Source organism: Artemia sp. Qi Xiang Cuo, chromosome 14 (assembly GCF_049724085.1).
Source record: "Artemia sp. Qi Xiang Cuo chromosome 14, ASM4972408v1, whole genome shotgun sequence".
Classification (NCBI taxonomy): Eukaryota; Metazoa; Arthropoda; class Branchiopoda; order Anostraca; family Artemiidae; genus Artemia; species Artemia sp. Qi Xiang Cuo.
This window is the reverse complement of record NC_142807.1, coordinates 68,451,341-68,469,990: the sequence shown is the minus strand read 5'-3', so window position 1 is coordinate 68,469,990 and position 18,650 is coordinate 68,451,341. Positions and strand designations below refer to the sequence as shown.

The 18,650-nt window shown below is 35.4% G+C and overlaps 1 protein-coding gene across 2 annotated transcripts in view; it reads right to left on the bottom strand.

Moving 5' to 3' along the window:
* LOC148944793 (transcription elongation factor 1 homolog) overlaps positions 1–18,650 on the bottom strand; it is a 60,115-nt gene that overhangs the window by 10,563 nt on the left and 30,902 nt on the right. The window contains exons 1-2 of one of the 2 annotated variants that reach the window (XM_089100318.1): positions 5,260–5,280; positions 3,336–3,461 (exon numbers count right to left, since the gene is read on the bottom strand). In XM_089100318.1, the coding sequence (XP_088956444.1) occupies positions 3,336–3,451 (116 nt within the window). In that variant the 5' untranslated portion in view covers positions 3,452–3,461; positions 5,260–5,280. Of the gene's footprint in view, positions 1–3,335; positions 3,467–5,259; positions 5,281–18,650 lie in introns of those variants that run through there. The other variant, XM_089100317.1, reaches the window with a different exon arrangement.

The following is an 18,650-nucleotide window of genomic DNA, read 5'->3' as shown; positions in this document are numbered from 1 at the left end:
CGGGGGGGACGCTATCCTCCAAAAACTTTCGAGTATTGAAAAGGGCACTAGCCCATTAATTTCCAATGGAATGAGCCTGTTTTGAAGTTTCTACGACGAAGCCTTTTATAAAACCTCACCTGCCCGCTGGGCACAACTGAAAACCCTTGCCCCTAAGGTTGTGGGGGAGTGTTCTCAACAAAAAAATATTTTGAATCCGGAAATCCACTACGCTGAAAAAAATAGCTATCTCAAAATTTTGATAGGAGGTGTCCAGGGGAATAATGGGCGTAGGGAGGGTGGGGGGCTAGTTGCCCTCCAATCACTTTTGACTATTAAAAAGGGCACTATCCCTGTGAATTTCCAATCGAATGAACCCTTTTTAAAGTTTCTACGACAACGCCCACTATAAAACCTTATATGCCCCCAGGGCATATCTTAAAACCTTGCCCTGCAGGTTCTGGGGGAGTTTCATCCTCAAAAACATATTTTCTATCTGGAAATCAACTACGCTGAACAAAATGGCTATCTCAGAATTTTGATTGGATGTGTTTGGGGAAATGTTGGGCGCGGGGGGGGCTAGTTGTACTCCAATCACTTTCGACCATTAAAAAGGGCACTAGCCCTTTAATTTCCAATCGAATGAGCCTGTTTTGAAGTTTCTACGACAACGCCTTCTATAAAAACCTTATATGCCCCGAGGGCATAACTTATAACCCTTGCCCTGAGGGTTGTGGGGGAGTATCCTCCTCAAAAATATATTGTCTATCTGGAAATCAACGACGCGGAACGAAAGGGCTATATGAAGATTTTGATGGGATGTTGTCGGGCAAATGGGTGGCATGGGGTGGGGGGGCGGGGGGCTAGTTACACTCCAATCACTTTCGACTATTAAAAAGGGCACTACCCCTTTAATTTCCAATTGAATGAGCCTGTTTTGAAGTTTCTACGACAACGTCTTCTATAAAAACCTTATGTGCCCCCCAGGGCATAACTTAAAACCCGTGCCCTGAGGGTTGTGGGGGGGGGGGGTATCTTCCTCAAAAACATATTTTCTATCCGGATATAAGATATTGTGGACAAACTGACTATCCCAAAATTTTGATTGGATATGCTTTGGGAAATGATGGGCGTGGGGGGGGGGCTTTGTGCCCACCAATAACGTTCGACGATCAAAAAGAGCACTAGAACGCTCGATTTCCAATTGAATGAGCCCCCTTTGAAGCTTCTACGACGACCCCTTCCATATGAAGTGCCTCTGGAAAAAAAAAATAAATAATAATAATAATAAAATATTGGAGCCGTATGGCCTTTACTATAGGCAACGCTACAGCGTTGCCTCTGATAAATGTCAAAGCTGTCATAACGTATCTAACTTTATTGATATCCTAGAAGCAAATTTCTTTCTAGACTAGGCAGACTTTTTTTTCTAGGTGGATAGACAGACCTTGATCTTTAAACTGGATCTGAAATTGGTTGTTTAAAATAAAATTTCTTCTGAGATTTCTTCTATTTTTTAGTTTATGATTTGCAAATTTCCTACATTTTGTCTAAGTAAAATTTACTAGCTTCGAAGCTAAACTCTTGAAAAATCAAGTAACTTTAAACAATCACATAACTTTATATTATCTATCTAAAACTTAAGCAAAGTATTTCTCGTAATTTTTTTGAAATTAATACCGTACATCATGATATCTAAACACAGAAGCTCCTATTTCTTTGTTTTTTCTAAAGTATCGATTTTGATGTTTATGATATTTTAGGCGTTTATTGCCAAGGAAAGTAAGCAAGGAGATATGTACTCTTCTCAATCTGAAAATGAACTGTACACTAAAGAAATAGTTTCGAAAATTGTCATCAATTTCCTTGCATCTTAGAGGCAACTGTTTTTTGTTTTTTGACAAGGTAGAATTGTTTTCTATATCCGAAAATTATTAATTTTATTATATAAAATTATTAATAATTATTATATAAAATTAACCGCACACTAGGAAATAAATTTAAAAATGAACCGTTCGGTGTTCATTAATCACAGTAAATAGTGCATAGTATTAATATAGGCAGAAACAAAAACAAAGGATAGAGTTTGACGTTTAATTTGAACACACAAAACTTATTCAGATGATCTCTAATTGCACTTTAACCTTACAAATAATAACTTATAGCAATCATAACGCATCTATAAATGTATACGGGAGCATACAAATTTATTAACTGCAAGATATAGTTGCATCTGCTGCTCCGTAACTATGACCCATGAGTCACAACTGCTGCAGCACTCCATGGGCGCTGGGGACCAGAGGTATAGTTTGTCTTTTTTTTAATATAGTTGAATTGTAGTTGAAAGCCTTTTTTGGCTTCAGAATTATACAAAATCAAACCTGAAATCATACCAAAAGGAAAAATGCTGATGTTTACACCCAAACCCTTTCAAAAGGCTGAAAATCAGTATGATGATTTTTACAGAAACGGCCAAATGAGGACGCGAAGTGAATAACTACTTATCTCTGGTTAAGTGATTTTTGGTGAGAGGCACCTATCGGGTGGTTTTTTTTTTTTAACCCCTTCTCCCTTAGATTTCATAAATAAAGAAAGAAAAACGAGCAAAAATGGGGTTTTTATAGGCCAAATGAAGATACTGAAAAAACGAAGCGAATATTTCGAGAGGACAAACGCCTCTCTTCTTCGCCTCGCTTTTATGGTTGTTAGGTATTTGGTTTTAATTCTTTTAATTTTTGGCTTTTATTGATGCATCGTTTCGTTTCGCGCTGAAGAAGAGAGGCGTTTGTTCTCTCGAATTATTCGCTTCGTTTTTTCAGTATCTTGATTTGGCCTATAAAAACCCCATTTTTGCTCGTTTTTCTTTCTTTATGTGGTGTCAGGCCAATTTGGTTTAATAAATTATCATTTTCATAAATTACTTTTATTTGGTACTTCCATTGAAAAATTAAAAAATATTACCCCCCTCCTAGATTGTGAAAACTTCCTTTGTTTGAATCTTCCCTTAAAAAAATAGAAAAAAATACTTGCCCCCCCCCCCTAAATGATCGTGAATTGGTGCCTCTATTTTGGATTATATTTGTGAGGGAATTTTTTCCCTCACAAATCTCACAAGTCGTATCGGCATCAAGCCTTCAAAAAAAAACCTAGTACTTATCAGAAGCGAAATGCCCCCCCCCCCCAAAAAAAAACAAGGCATTTGTGTTTTCCGCATTTATAGTATTATTTTTCTAGAGTGGGAGTGAAAATATACCCCCTTTCTCTCCCAAAACAAATTTCAGAATATATGTCAGACAAGACTACCCGTGTAAAACACATTATCCGATTGGAAATAAATTTAAAACGTGATAACTTACATCTTTACTTCACATGATTTTTCGTGATTACAGAAGGGACAGTTGAATAGAATGTCCAATGGTTGAATTGCTTTGCGCTTTGGAGGAGGCTTTCGTTTACTTTTCCTTCTTCCCATTGTGGATCACCTGAAACACAAAATTGAAGTGACAATTCGCAAATCAATTTTAACCGCTTTCTTTACCATGACCAGTTAATTGTAAAAAATGAAAAAAACCTAATTAAATTTGACATATGGAGAATTTTACAGTTCTGATTGAACAATTTACTTCTTCTGATTCTGGGTTATGCCTTTTATTTTCTGCTTCGTCACCACCAAAAAATTCCCTAGGAGAACAAGTGCAACCAGGAGCGTTGTTTCAAATAAGATTTAAATGGAAATATTTATCATTTTTCTATATTTACAAATTTTTTTATGTCTTCTTGTTTCCCGGAGGAGGCATTACCTCCTCTTCTTACCAGCACCGATGATGTGCAACTCCGTATCAAAGTTTTGTCCAGTTACCTGGACTATGGGAATAGGTGTTGATAAATTAACAGCATGGTGTGGGAGTTTAGGCAATTCTCTATGTGATCCACAACTTTGTAATATAGAAATCTAGGTACAAAAACTGAGCAGACAGCATTACCAGAGTATTTTGTATGGCTGTAGAGTTTTAAAATCTTCAAAATTTCAATGCTTGTATAATTTACCCTATTTTTCACGCAATTCACCTTTTTTTAAGCCTAAATTTGGATCCCCGTCCCTCAAGATAAATCCCGGGTACACAGTTCACTTAGGTGAAAGCTATCATTTCTCCCATTTTTGTGTTTTGTCCATTTCAGAGGATTCGATACCTTAGACATCATTTTGTGAGCCCCAATGTCGGCTGACTGTCTCAAAGGCAAATGGTCCATTAGCGAATTCTCCCAGTAGACTACTGATCATTGAAACCTATAGCAAATTTCTGACTTGATTATGGAATTTTATTGAAAAGACAATGGAATTCTGTCGGCAAAGTTTTCAGTCAAAGCGGGTTGCACCATATAAAATTCTAAGAGATGTCAAACTGATCAAATGACATTTCTTTGGAGTTTTATTTTGGACATTTTCTAAGCAGGTATACTAGAATGTTTTTAGGGACAACCGGACAACCCTTACCTGAATTTTAAAAAGAAAAAAAAAATTTAAACTTTCTAATTACATAAGTTTTTCTAAAACTAAAAATATCTAATCTCCAGCACAAAACAAGAGAAAGTTGCAAGGGTTTTCGAAAATTTCAGGTAAATTAGATGTCGGCTTTTAGTTTTCTGTCGTTTATTTGGATCGCTTACCCAAGCTCTACAAGTTATGGCAAGACCGCCCAATCAATTCTAAATAGTTTGGCCACACAAACTAAAAAAATTTATAATGGACGAGATATAGATATGAATGGATACTTTGCAATGCGGCAAATGTATAGATGGATAGGCAGAGGCAAAATTCCAACAGGGAAACTAGCTATTTATTTATTTTTTCTAAAAAAAATTACCCTTTGTGGCTTTCCGTGGGCAGAAGCCCACACAGGTCCACTCCTTTGGGTATGGAGGGGGCGGGGTCAGTTTTCTTGGAGAGGGAGAAGAATTTAGAAGAATCACATTCCAGGCAACTATATTTTTTAATGTTTCTAAAAAAAACGGCGATGGGTCTTTCAGAAAACCTCAATGAGGAGAAAGGAATCAGACCAATCTGTATAGGTATATTAAGACGGTATCCTTTTTTGTTTGAGAGCGTAATTTGCTATGAGGCAGGAAAACCTGCTCCCCCAGACCACAGTTTGCCCCCTTAATGCAAGCGTGTACAATTATTTACCCCAGCAAGCCTCATGATTCCACCCCAAAATCCTCCATGGTACAACCATGACTAGCATCAATACTTCAAAAAACATGTTAAAAAAAAAAACATACCAGGATTTAGCACAAAAATAGTTACAGCACAAAAATCAATTTAATAATGAATAATGACAAGAATATATCTTATAATCACTCAAGAATTATCATCCTCACGCTTACGGCATTGTTTGTTTTATCATTACGTATCTAATAAAGCCCTCGTAAGACAATAGCGTAATCAGCAAAAAAGAGAACATATTTCTACATGAAACAGCTCGTGGTAAGAGCTGTAAATAGCATTTTAGGCTGGTGAATAGGCCTTGTCAAGCTTTATATCTTAAAATAGAATATAATTTATCTTTATTAGATACAATAGATAATACACTTGCGAAAATACAGCAAAATAAAATCAGGTCTAGCTACTAGACAACAGTCAAAGTTTGTAGGTCTAGTATAGCAGGTCAAAAAGAGAGAAAATTGAATATGAAATAATTTGTGATATAGAACAAATGAACTAAGGTACCTGTCCCTTTCAACAATTGGATATTCAGTCAGCTCAAGTTTAAGAGCACTTTGCTTATTCAGTCTACTATCATGAATAATTATTCGTGATACTGATTATAATCAATTTTGTGTCTCTGAAGGGGGAACGGGCAAACCAAAATCAGAATCAAGACACTTGGTTCATAGCCAGAATGAGGTTTCATTTCTAAGATAATAAATCTAATGATTCTAGCATTTCTCCACCAAGGTCCCTGAATAATTCCAATAGGTCTCTTTTGAACCAGGGTGCCACAAAACAGTTTTGCCTTGATAAAAACTTTTAATTTTAGCCTGGCCAAACCAGAAACATTGAATTTTCCTTTTAGATCATCAGCAATTGTAAGCCCTGGATTTATAAGGTACTAGAAAGCAAAGTAACATTAAATTCACAAGCAACTATCATTTGTTGTATATTAAAGAGACTTAGACTTCAGTAGTAAGGGTGTATGCACTTGAAAATACACATGCACTTTCACAAGCCTGAGGCATGGATATGTGTGTGTATTTTCAAGTAATTGGGTTACCAGGGCCATTTGCCTATTACAATGAACGATACTTACCTTACCAGACGGGTTTTCTGAGGTAGCACTCATTTTTTGAAGGTCAAACTCATGGATACATGTTTTTTTTTTTTTTTTTTTTTTTTTTAAATGGTATTTTTTCAATTAAACCCATAAAAATTTGCAGAAACCCGTGAATTTAGGAATGAAATTCCGTTCGTAGTATATATGAATCCAATTACTAATCAAGTTAGTGTGACCGCCATTTTTTGATCTGGTTAGGTGGGTATAATCTGGTTTGGTTCGTTATTGCGAGAGGCTTACTCAATTTACATCTTAGTGTTAACTGGGCGATGACTTAGTCTAATTGCGTAGGTACTAAAGGAACATTTGAAGGTGGAGAAAAAAAGGGGTAATTAGTGATTGGATAATTTTAACAGGAAATGACTGAAAAGTGTTTTGGAGGAGATGGGATGAATGTGTACTGTATAATACACAAGTGATGATTTGCACAGTGTTGTCAATTTTAAATAGTTTAGAAATAAAAAAAAATTAACAAGAAATGGCTGAAAAGTGTTTTGAGGGAGTTGAGTTGCACGAGGGTTCAGTTACATACGGATTCAGTTACACGGGGATTAGTTAAATGGGGTCGAGTTGCACGAGGATTCAGTAGCACGGAGGTTCAGTTGTATGGGGTTTCGGTTATACAGGGGTTCAGTTACATGGGGGGTTCAGTTGCACGGGGGGGGGGGGGTATCTGCTATAAAAAACACTTCATTCTAAACAAATACGAACTTTTTGAAAAGCAGACAAAAAATTGGACACTATAATCAGAATTATTTGATTAACATTTAAAAAGGGGTAATGAGATATGTTATCTGTATAATACACAAGTGATGTTTGATAAGTATTGTCAATTTAAAATAGGATCTAACGTTCCCTTCGTTCCCCCATTTCTGAGGGCAGGGAGGGGAGGGGTCAATTTTGGAGGGAAAGCATCTGCATCAAGGGGAAGGCTCAGAGACCCTTCGTTCCCACATTTCCGAGGGCAGGGGAGGGGGAGAAGGTGACAGTATTCCAATACAAAAATTCAAGCATAATAGAATTTATGCTCCTAGTGGAAGCTCGTAAAACCCTTCCCCCTCCCCGCGCTAGGATTATTGCCTGTCTGTACCTCTCAATACAGAGATTTAAGTTGATAGTATTCAAATAATATAATTCAAGTTTACTAAAATTTATGCTCCTAGTGGAATCTCGTAAAACCCTTCCCCCTCCCCGCGCTAGGATTATTGCCTGGCTGTGACAATGGATATTACCTCTAAATACAGAGAATTAAGGTGATAGTATTCCGATACAATAAGTCAAGTATACTAGAATTGGTGCTCCTAGTGGAAGCTCGTAAAACCCTTCCCCCTCCCCGCGCTAGGATTATTGCCTAGCTATGATAATGGATATTACCTCTAAATACAGAGAATTAAGGTGATAGTATTCAGATATAATAAGTCAAGTATAATAGAATTTATGCTCCTAAAGGAACCTCGTAAAACCCTTCCCCCTCCCCCGCACTAGGATTATTGCCTAGCGGTGACAATGGATATTACCTCTAAATACAAAGAATTAAGGTGATAGTATTCCGATACAATACGTCAAGTATACTAGAATTTATGATCCTAGTTGAAGCTCGTAAAACCCTTCCCCCTCCCCGCGCTAGGATTATTGCCTAGCTATGACAATGGATATTACATCTAAATACAGAGAATGAAGGTGATAGTATTCCGATACAATTGTTCAAGTATACTAGAATTGATGCTCCTAGTGGAAACTCGTAAAACCCTTCCCACTCCCCGCGCTACGATTAGTGCCTAGGTATGATAATGGATATTACCTCTAAATACAGATAATTAAGGTGATAGTATTCCGATACAATAAATCAAGTATACTAGACTTGATGCTCCTACTGGAATCTCGTATAACCCTTCCCCCTCCCCGCGCTAGGATTATTGCCTGGCTGTGACAATGGATATTACCTCTAAATAAAGAGAATTAAGGTGATAGTATTCCGATGCAATAAGTCAAGTATACTAGAATTTATGCTCCTAGTGGAAGCTCGTAAAACCCTTCCCCCGCCCCGCGCTAGGATTATTGCCTAGCCATGACAATGGATATTACCTCTAAATACAGAGAATTAAGGTGATAGTATTCCGATACAATAAGTCAAGTATAATAGAATTGATGCTCCTAGTGGAATCTCGTAAAACCCTTCCCCCTCCCCTCGCGAGGATTATTGCATTTCTATGTCCATGGATATTACCTCTAAATACAGAGAATTAAGGTTATATTATTCCGATACAATAAGTCAAGTATAATAGAATTTATGCTCCTAGTGGAACCTCGTAAAACCCTTCCCCCGCTCCCGCACTAGGATTATTGCCTAGCTGTGACAATGGATATTACCTCTAAATACAGAGAATTAAGGTGATTGTATTCCGATACAATAAGACAAGTATACTAGAATTTATGCTCCTAGTGGAAGCTCGTAAAACCCTTCCCACTCCCCGCGCTAGGATTATTGCCTAGCTATGACAATGGATATTACCTCTAAATACAGAGAATTAAGGTGATAGTATTCCGATACAATAAGTCAAGTATAATAGAATTGATGCTCCTACTGGAAGCTCGTAAGACCCTTCCCGCTCCCCGCGCTAGGATTATTGCCTAGCTGTGACAATTGATATTACCTCTAAATACATAGAATTAAGGTGATAGTATTCCGATACAATAAGTCAAGTATACTAGAATTTATGCTCCTAGTGGAAGCTCGTAAAACCATTCCCCCTGTAAAATCTGAGCTAATAAGGGTTTTTGACTGTAAACTCTAGTTTGTTGAAAGAAAATTATGGAAAATACAATTCTCTGGTTCAAATGTGAAACTTAAGTCCTTTTTTGGATTGAAAAATAAAACTATATCCGTAAAATCTGAAATAATAATTCAATATTTTTTCATAAAAACAAACTATTTTTTTATTAAACTTCGAAATTTTTCAACTTTATTTATTTTTTTCTTTTTGTATGTATCTTAAAATGTCAAAATATACTTAAGGTTCTAACAATTGTGCTCTACGATTGGTCAGAGACACGATGTGGCTTTCCCACTGGTATTCTATGACCACTTATCGTCACTACCTAGTCTACTGCATGTATTAAATCAGTATTTTTTACACAGTGGAACGATAAACACATAAGTCATATCTTTTAAACAAGAAAGTGAAGATGGAACATTTTAATAGAGTGTGTTCACATAACAAGCTTATTGTAGCATTGAATGCCGACAAGGAGAAGTATTTAAACTATGAAACAAGTACAAGTGGTAGCACTATTGGAAATGTATGCATGCATTGTCATGACAGTAAGGAATTAAATTTCTTTGGGATACCGAAAAAATTCAACTCTTATGATGGTGGTTATGCGAGATTGAGATCTCCAGAGATGATTAAACTCAAAGAGAATGCTAACATAAAAATAATTGTTGATGATAGAGGACAACTCCTTGCTACTGCTGCAGATAACACATTACCTACGGATACATCCAATCATCAGCTTTCGGGTATTAGCATTCAACGGAAGGCTAATAAAAGAAAGGCCTACTCTGCTACTCATATCGTAAACCATATCTTGTTTACGTGCCGAAACTGCTACCTGTGTAAAAATAATGTGTTAATAGACAGTGAAATTGCAAGAAAAATAAAAATGGCATTGTCAAACAATATCACTACGGAATATAAAGATGAAACGATGAAGAACAAAGCACCAGCAAACATTACTGGCATTGATCAAACAGTCAATGAATCAAATAATAGCAAAGACGAAAAGCATATTGAGCCTGTTCATGAGATACCAGTAAAAATTGTGTATGATTCAAAATGGAATAACGATTATTCTACTGATTACGAACTAAGAGACGACAATAACTACAATATCAAGTGAGAACATGGTGAACTATTTAATGGAACAGATTCAAAATGTCCAAAGTTAATCATTGATATTAATAATGTATCATAATGTATTTTTGTATTGATATTCTACATAGCATTATTTCATTAAAAATATTACATTGTTACATTTTCATTATTTTTTAGAGTAAGCTAGCGTATCAAGCGCTTAGAATGTATATTAAAACATCGGAGATGTAGGAAAAGGAATTTGCGTGAATCTATTGTCAGACACACTATTTCCGTAAAATCTGAACTATTAAGGGTTTTTGACCGTAAACTCTAGTGTTTTTTTTTTGTAAGAAAATTATGGAAATACAATTCTCTGGTTCAAATGCGGAACTTAAGTCTATTTTTGGATCGAAAAATTAAACTATTTCCGTAAAATCTGAGCTAATAAGGCTTTTTCGACCGTAAACTCTAGTTTCTTGTAAGAAAATTATGTAAAATACATTTTTACACGTATCTTAAAATGACAAAATATCATTCTTGAATTCACCTCTTGGATACACAATACAGAAATTATAAAAAAAATTGTAATACTTCCCCCCAAACTCAAATTTCCCAAAATTCTACTATAGAAGCTTTTAAAATATTTCTAAAGCACTAATAGATAGTGTGCTAAAACATCATAATCGACTTCAGAGGACACGTTATATCACGGGAAGAGGTTTTGAAAATCCCCCTTCCCCCCAAACTCAAAATTTTCCAAAATTCTAGTTTAGAAGCTTTTAAAATATTTCTAAAGCACTAGTAGATAGAGTGCTAAAAACATCAGAATCGACTTCAGAGGACATGTTATATCACGGGAAGAGGTTTTGAAAATCCCCCTGCCCCCCAAACTCAAAATTTTCCAAAATTCTACTTTAGAAGCTTTTAAAATATTTCTAAAGCACTAATAGATACAGTGCTAAAAACATCAGAATCGACTTCAGAGGACACGTTATATCACGGGAAAAGGTTTTGAAAATCCCCCTTCCCCCCCAAACTCAAAATTTTAACAAATTTTACTTTAGAAGCTTGTGTGTGTCTCTTTGGGCTTTTTGTGTCTCTTCGGACTGTATGTACGTCTCTACAAATGTAGAAAAACCCGTGTGGGTGAGTTGAAATAAAAAAAAAATTAACTAGAAATGATTGAAAAGTGTTATTCTTTGGTTCAAATGTAGAAAAAACCCGTGTGAGTGAGTTGAAATAAATTTTTTTTTTTAACAAGAAATGACTGAAAAGTGTTTTGGAGGAGATGGCTTGATTGACAGAAAGATGTATTAGCGAAGTTATAGTGGAGCGCGATAATGTCTTCAAAGTCAAGGCTATCAGAAACAAAAGTTCCGAATATTTTCGTCGGTTTGCAGTTTACCCACTAATATCAATATTAGTAATGATTCTATTTGAACTTTCTCCAAGTTGATCAAATTAGTCTCTAAACGGTTCATGATAAAAAAATAGTTTGGGACAAGAAAAAAAAAATAAAATAATATCGTGAAATCGCTTTCAACACTCAGAGAAGTTTTTTTTTTTGTGTGTAATTTTTTTTGTGTGTATGGGTTTTTTTTGTGTGTGTGGGTGGAAGTTTTTTTTTGTGTGTGTAAGTTTTTTTTTTGTGTGTGTGTAAATTTTTTTTTGTGTGTGTGTGTGTGTGATTTTTTATTTGTGTGTAAGTTTTTTTTTTTGTGTGTGTTATTTGTTTTTGTTTTTTTGTGTAAGTTTTTTTTTTTTTGTGTGTGTAAGTTTTTATGTTTGTGTAATTTTTTGTGTGCGTGTAAATTTGTGTTTGTGTGTGTAAGTTTTTGTGTGTGTGTAAGTTTTTGTGTGTGTGTGTGTTAGTTTGTGTGCGTGTGTGTGTGTGTGTGTGTAAGTTTTTACGTGTGTGTGTAAGTTTTTGTGTGTGTATGTGTGATTTTTGACCATAAACTCTAGTTTCCTATAATAAAATTATGTAGAATACAATTTCATCGTTCAAATTTGAAACTTAGTTCCATTCTCTGGTTCAAATGCAGAGAAACCCGTGTTGGTGAGTTGAAATAAAAAAATTAACAAGAAATGACTGAAAAGTGTTTTGGGGGAAATGGTTTGATTGGCAGAAGGATGTATTAGTGAAGTTATAGTGGAGGGCGACAAAGTCTTCAAAGTCAAGGCTATAAGAAAAAAAAGTTCTGGATATTTTTGTAAGTTTGTAGTTTACGCACTAATATCATATCAGTAACGATTCGAGGATGTTTTCCCATTTATCGATAATCAGGCAATTTTCTCAAGCTCTTGGTCAGAAATAGAGGCTGTTTCCAAAGATTTATAATAAGAAAAAAATTGTCAGGTGTGGGACTCGAACCCACGACCCCATATAGGGTTGATGTTAGTTTTGTCAGTCAAAAGCTATGACCTTGATAAAAGAGCTTGAGAAAATTGTCTGATTATCGAAAAAAGGGGGAAACATCCTCCAAAAGTCGACAGGAATGCTCCCCTCCAGCGCTTTCTCGGTTATGTTGAATAAAATATGCAAAGTCGACATAGTTTTATTTCATTTTTTAAGGTTAATTTAGACGAGGTTACGTGCGCGCACGTAACCGTCTAAATTAACCGAAAAAAATGAAATAAAGCTATGTCGACTTTGCATATTTTATTCAACATATCCGAGAAAGCGCTGGAGGGGAGCATTCCTGTCGACTTATGGAGGATGTTTCCCCCATTTTTAGATAATCAGGCAATTTTCTCAAGCTCTTTTCTCAAGGTCATAGCTTTTGACTGACAACACTAACATCAACCCTATATGGGGTCGTGGGTTTGAGTCCCACACCTGACAATTTTTTCTTATTCTAAATCTTTGGAAACAGCCTCTATTTCCGACCAAGAGCTTGAAAAAATTGCCTTATTATCGATAAATGGTGAAACATCCTCGAATCGTTACTGATATGATATTAGTGCGTAAACTACCAACCTACAAAAATATCCAGAACTTTTTTTTCTTATAGACTTGACTTTGAAGACTTTGTCGCCCTCCACCATAACTTCACCAATACATCCTTCCGCCAATCAAACCATCTCCCCCAAAACACTTCAGTCATTTCTTGTTAAATTTTTTTCATTTCAACTCACCCACACGGGTTTTTCTGCATTTGAACCAGAGAATGGAACTAAGTTTCACATTTGAACGATAGAATTGTATTTTCCATAATTTTCTTATAGGAAACTAGAGTTTATGGTAAAAAATCACACACACACACAGAAACTTACACACACACATAAAAACTTACACACACACACACACAAACTAACACACACACACAAAAAAACTTACACAAACACAAAAACTTACACACACACAAAAACATACACACACACACAAAAATTTACACACACACAAAAACTTACACACACATAAAAACTTACACACAAACATAAAAAAACTTACACAAAAAAAAAAACATAAACACACACAAAAAAAAACAAAAAAAATAAAACACACATACAAAATCACACACACACACACACAAAAAATTTACACACACACAAAAAAAAACTTACACACACAAAAAAAAAACTTACACACACACACACACAACTTACACAAACACAAATAAAAACTAACAAAACAAAAAAAAAACTCTTCTCTGAGTGTTGAAAGTGATTTCATGACATTATTTTAATTTTTTTTCTTGTCTCAAACTATTTTTTTATCATGAACCGTTTAGAGACCAATTTGATCAACTTGGAGAAAGTTCAAATAGAATCATTACTGATATTGATATTAGTGGGTAAACTACCAACCGACAAAAATATTCGGAACTTTTTTTTCTTATAGCCTTGACTTTGAAGACATTGTCGCCCGCCACTATAACTTCGCTAATACATCCTTCTGTCAATCAAGCCATCTCCTCCAAAACAATTTTGAGTCATTTCTTGTTAAAAAAATTTCTTATTTCAACTCACTCACACGGGTTTTTTCTACATTTGAACCAAAGAATAACACTTTTCAGTCATTTCTTTTTAAATTTTTTTTATTTCAACTCACCCACACGGGTTTTTCTACATTTGTAGAGACATACACACAGTCCGAAGAGACACAAAAAGCCCAAAGAGACACACACAAGCTTCTAAAGTAAAATTTTGTAAAATTTTGAGTTTGGAGGGGACGGGGGATTTTCAAAACCTCTTCCCGTGATATAACGTGTCCTCTGAAGTCGATTCTGATGTTTTTAGCACTGTATCTATTAGTGCTTTAGAAATATTTTAAAAGCTTCTAAAGTAGAATTTTGGAAAATTTTGAGTTTGGAGGGAAGGGGGATTTTCAAAACCTCTTCCCGTGATATAACATGTCCTCTGAAGTTGATTCTCATGTTTTTAGCACTCTATCTACTAGTGCTTTAGAAAAATTTTAAAAGCTTCTAAAGTAAAATTTTGGAAACTTTTGAGTTTTGGGGGAAGGGGGGTTTTCAAAACCACTTCCCGTGATATAACGTGTCCTCTGAAGTCGATTCTGATGTTTTAGCACTCTATCTATTAGTGCTTTAGAAATATTTTAAAAGCTTCTACAGTAGAATTTTGGAAAATTTGAGTTTGGGGGGAAGTATAAATTTTTTTTTTTATAATTTCTGTATTGTGTATCCGAGAGGTGAATTCAAGAATGATATTTTGTCATTTTAAGATACGTAAAAAAATATATTTTACATAATTTTCTTACAAGAAACTAGAGTTTACGGTCGAAAAAGCCTTATTAGCTCAGATTTTACGGAAATAGTTTTATTTTTCGATCCAAAAATAGACTTAAGTTCCGCATTTGAACCATAGAATTGTATCTCCATAATTTTCTTACAAAAAAAAAAACTAGAGTTTACGGTCAAAAACCCTTAATAGCTCAGATTTTACGGAAATAGTGTGTCTGACAATAGATGTACGCAAATTCCTTTTCCTACATCTCCGATGTTTTAATATACATTCTAAACGCTTGATACGCTAGCTTACTCTAAAAAATAATGAACACGCAACAATGTAATATTTTTAATGAAATAATGCTATGTAGAATATTAATACAAAAATATATTATGATACATTATTAATATCAATGATTAACTTTGGACATTTTGAATCTGTTCCATAAAATAGTTCACCATGTTCTCTCTGGATATTGTAGTTATTGTCGTCTCTTAGTTCGTAATCAGTAGAATAATCACTATTCCATTTTGAATCATACACAATTTTTACTGGTGTCTCATGAACAGGCTCAATATGCTTTTCGTCTTTGCTATTATTTGATTCATTGACTGTTTGATCAATGCCAGTAATGTTTGCTGGTGCTTTGTTCTTCATCGTTTGATCTTTACATTCCGTAGTGATATTTTTTGACAATGCCATTTTTATTTTTCTTGCAATTTCACTGTCTATTAACACATTATTTTTACACAGGTAGCAGTTTCGGCACGTAAACAAGATATGGTTTACGATATTAGTAGCAGAGTAGGCCTTTCTTTTATTAGCCTTCCGTTGAATGCTAATACCCGAAAGCTGATGATTGGATGTATCCGTAGGTAATGTGTTACCTGCAGCAGTAGCAAGGAGTTGTCCTCTCATCAACAATTATTTTTATGTTAGCATTCTCTTTGAGTGCAATCATCTCTGGAGATCTCAATCTCGCATAACCACCATCATAAGAGTTGAATTTTTCGGTCTCCCAAAAAAATTTAATTCCTTACTGTCATGACAATGCATGCATACATTTCCAATAGTGCTACCACTTGTACTTGTTTCATAGTTTAAATACTTCTCCTTGTCGGCATTCAATGCTACAATAAGCTTGTTATGTGAACACACTCTATTAAAATGTTCCATCTTCACTTCTTTTTTAAAAGATATGACTTATGTGTTTATCGTTCCACTGTGTAAAAAATACTGATTTAATACATGCAGTAGACTAGGTAGTGACGATAAGTGGTCATAGAATACCAGTCGGAAAGCCACATCGTGTCTCTGACCAATCATAGAGTGCAATTGTTAGAACCGTAAGCATACTTTTACATTTTAATATATATACAAAAAGAAAAACATAAATAAAGTTTAAAAATTTCAAAGTTTAAAAAAAAAAATTGTTTGTTTGTATGAAAAAAATATTGAAGTATTAGTTAAGATTTTAAGGATATAGTTTTATTTTTCAATCCAAAAAAGGACTTAAGTTTCACATTTAAACCAGAGAATTGTATTTTCCATAATTTTCTTTCAACAAACTAGAGTTTACAGTCAAAAACCCTTATTAGCTCAGATTTTACAGGGGGAATGGTTTTACGAGCTTCCACTAGGAGCATAAATTCTAGTATACTTGACTTATTGTATCGGAATACTATCACCTTAATTCTATGTATTTAGAGGTAATATTCATTGTCACAGCTAGGCAATAATCCTAGCGCGGGGAGTGGGAAGGGTTTTACGAGCTTCCAGTAGGAGCATCAATTCTATTATAGTTGACTTATTGTATCGGAATACTATCACCATAATTCTCTGTATTTAGAGGTAATATCAAGTGTCATAGCTATGCAATAAGCCTAGCGCGGGGAGGGGGAAGGGTGTTACGAGCTTCCACTAGGAGAATAAATTCTATTATACTTGAATTATTGTATCGGAATAATATCACCTTAATTCTATGTATTTACAGGTAATATCCATTGTCACAGCTAGGCAATAATCCTAGTGCGGGAGAGGGGGACGGGTTTTACGAGGTTCCAGTAGGAGTATCAATTCTATTATACTTGAGTTATTTTATCGGAATATTATCACCTTAATTCTCTGTATTTAGAGGTAATATCCATTGTCATAGGTAGGCAATAATCCTAGCGCGGGGAGGGGGAAGGATGTTACGAGCTTCCACTAGGAGCATAAATTCTATTATACTTGTCTTATTGTATCGGAATACTATCTCCTTAATTCTCTGTATTTAGAGGTAATATCCATTGTCACAGCTAGGCAATAATCCTAGTGCGGGAGAGGGGGAAGGGTTTTACGAGGTTCCACTAGGAGCATAAATTCTATTATACTTGACTTATTATATCGGACTACTATCACCTTAATTCTCTGTATTTAGAGGTAATATCCATTTTCACAGCTAGGCAATAATCCTAGCGCGGGGAGGGGGAAGGGTTTTACGAGCTTCCAGTAGGAGCATCAATTCTAGTATACTTGACTTATTGTATCGGAATTCTATCACCTTAATTCTATGTTTTTTTAGGTAATATCAATTGTCACAGCGAGGCAATAATCCTCGCGCGGGGAGGGGGAAGGGTTTTACGAGATTCCACTAGGAGCATAAATTCTATTATACTTGACTTATTGTATCTTAATACTAACACCATAATACTCTCTATTTAGATGTAATATCCATTGTCATAGCTAGGCAATAATCCTAGCGTGGGGAGGGGGAAGGGTTTTATGAGCTTCCAGTAGGAGCATAAATTCTAGTATGCTTGACTTATTGTATCGGAATGACTTATTGTATCGGAATACTATCACCTTAATTCTCTGTATTTAGAGATAATATCCATTGTCACAGCAAGGCAATAACCCTAGCGCGGGGAGGGGGAAGGGTTTTACGAGCTTCCTCTAGGAGCATAAATTCTAGTATACCAGACTTATTGTATCGGAATACTATCACCTTAAGTCTATGTATCTAGAGGGACAGCAAGGCAATAATCCTAGCGCGTGGAGGAGGAAGGGTTTGACGAGCTTCCACTAGGAGCATAAATTATATTACGCTTGAATTTTTGTATTGAAATACGATCACCTCCTCCCCCTCCCCTGCCCTCGGAAATGTGGGAACGAAGGGTGTCTTAGCCTTCCCCTTGATGCAGATGTTTTCCCTCCAAAATTGACCCCTCCCCTCCCTCCCCTCAGAAATGGGGGAACGAAGGGAACATTAGATCCTATTTTAAATTGACAATACTTATCAAACATCACTTGTGTATTATACAGATCACATATCTCATTACCCCTTTTTAAATATTAATCAAATAATTCTAATTATAGTGTCCAGTTTTTTTCAGCTTTTCAAAATGTTCGTATTTGTTTAGAATGAAGTGTTTTTTATAGCAGATACCCCCCCCGTGCAACTGAACCCCCCATGTAACTGAACCCCTGTATAACCGAAACCCCATACAACTGAACCTCCGTGCTACTGAATCCTCGTGCAACTCAACCCAATTTAACTAATCCCCGTGTAACTGAATCCGTATGTAACTGAATCCTCGTGCAAGTGAACCCTCGTGCAACTAAACTCCCTCAAAACACTTTTCAGCCATTTCTTGTTATTTTTTTTTTATTTCTAAACTATTTAAAATTGACAACACTGTGCAAATCATCACTTGTGTATTATACAGTACACATTCATCCCATCTCCTCCAAAACACTTTTCAGTCATTTCCTGTTACAATTATCCAATCACTAATTACCCCGTTTTTTC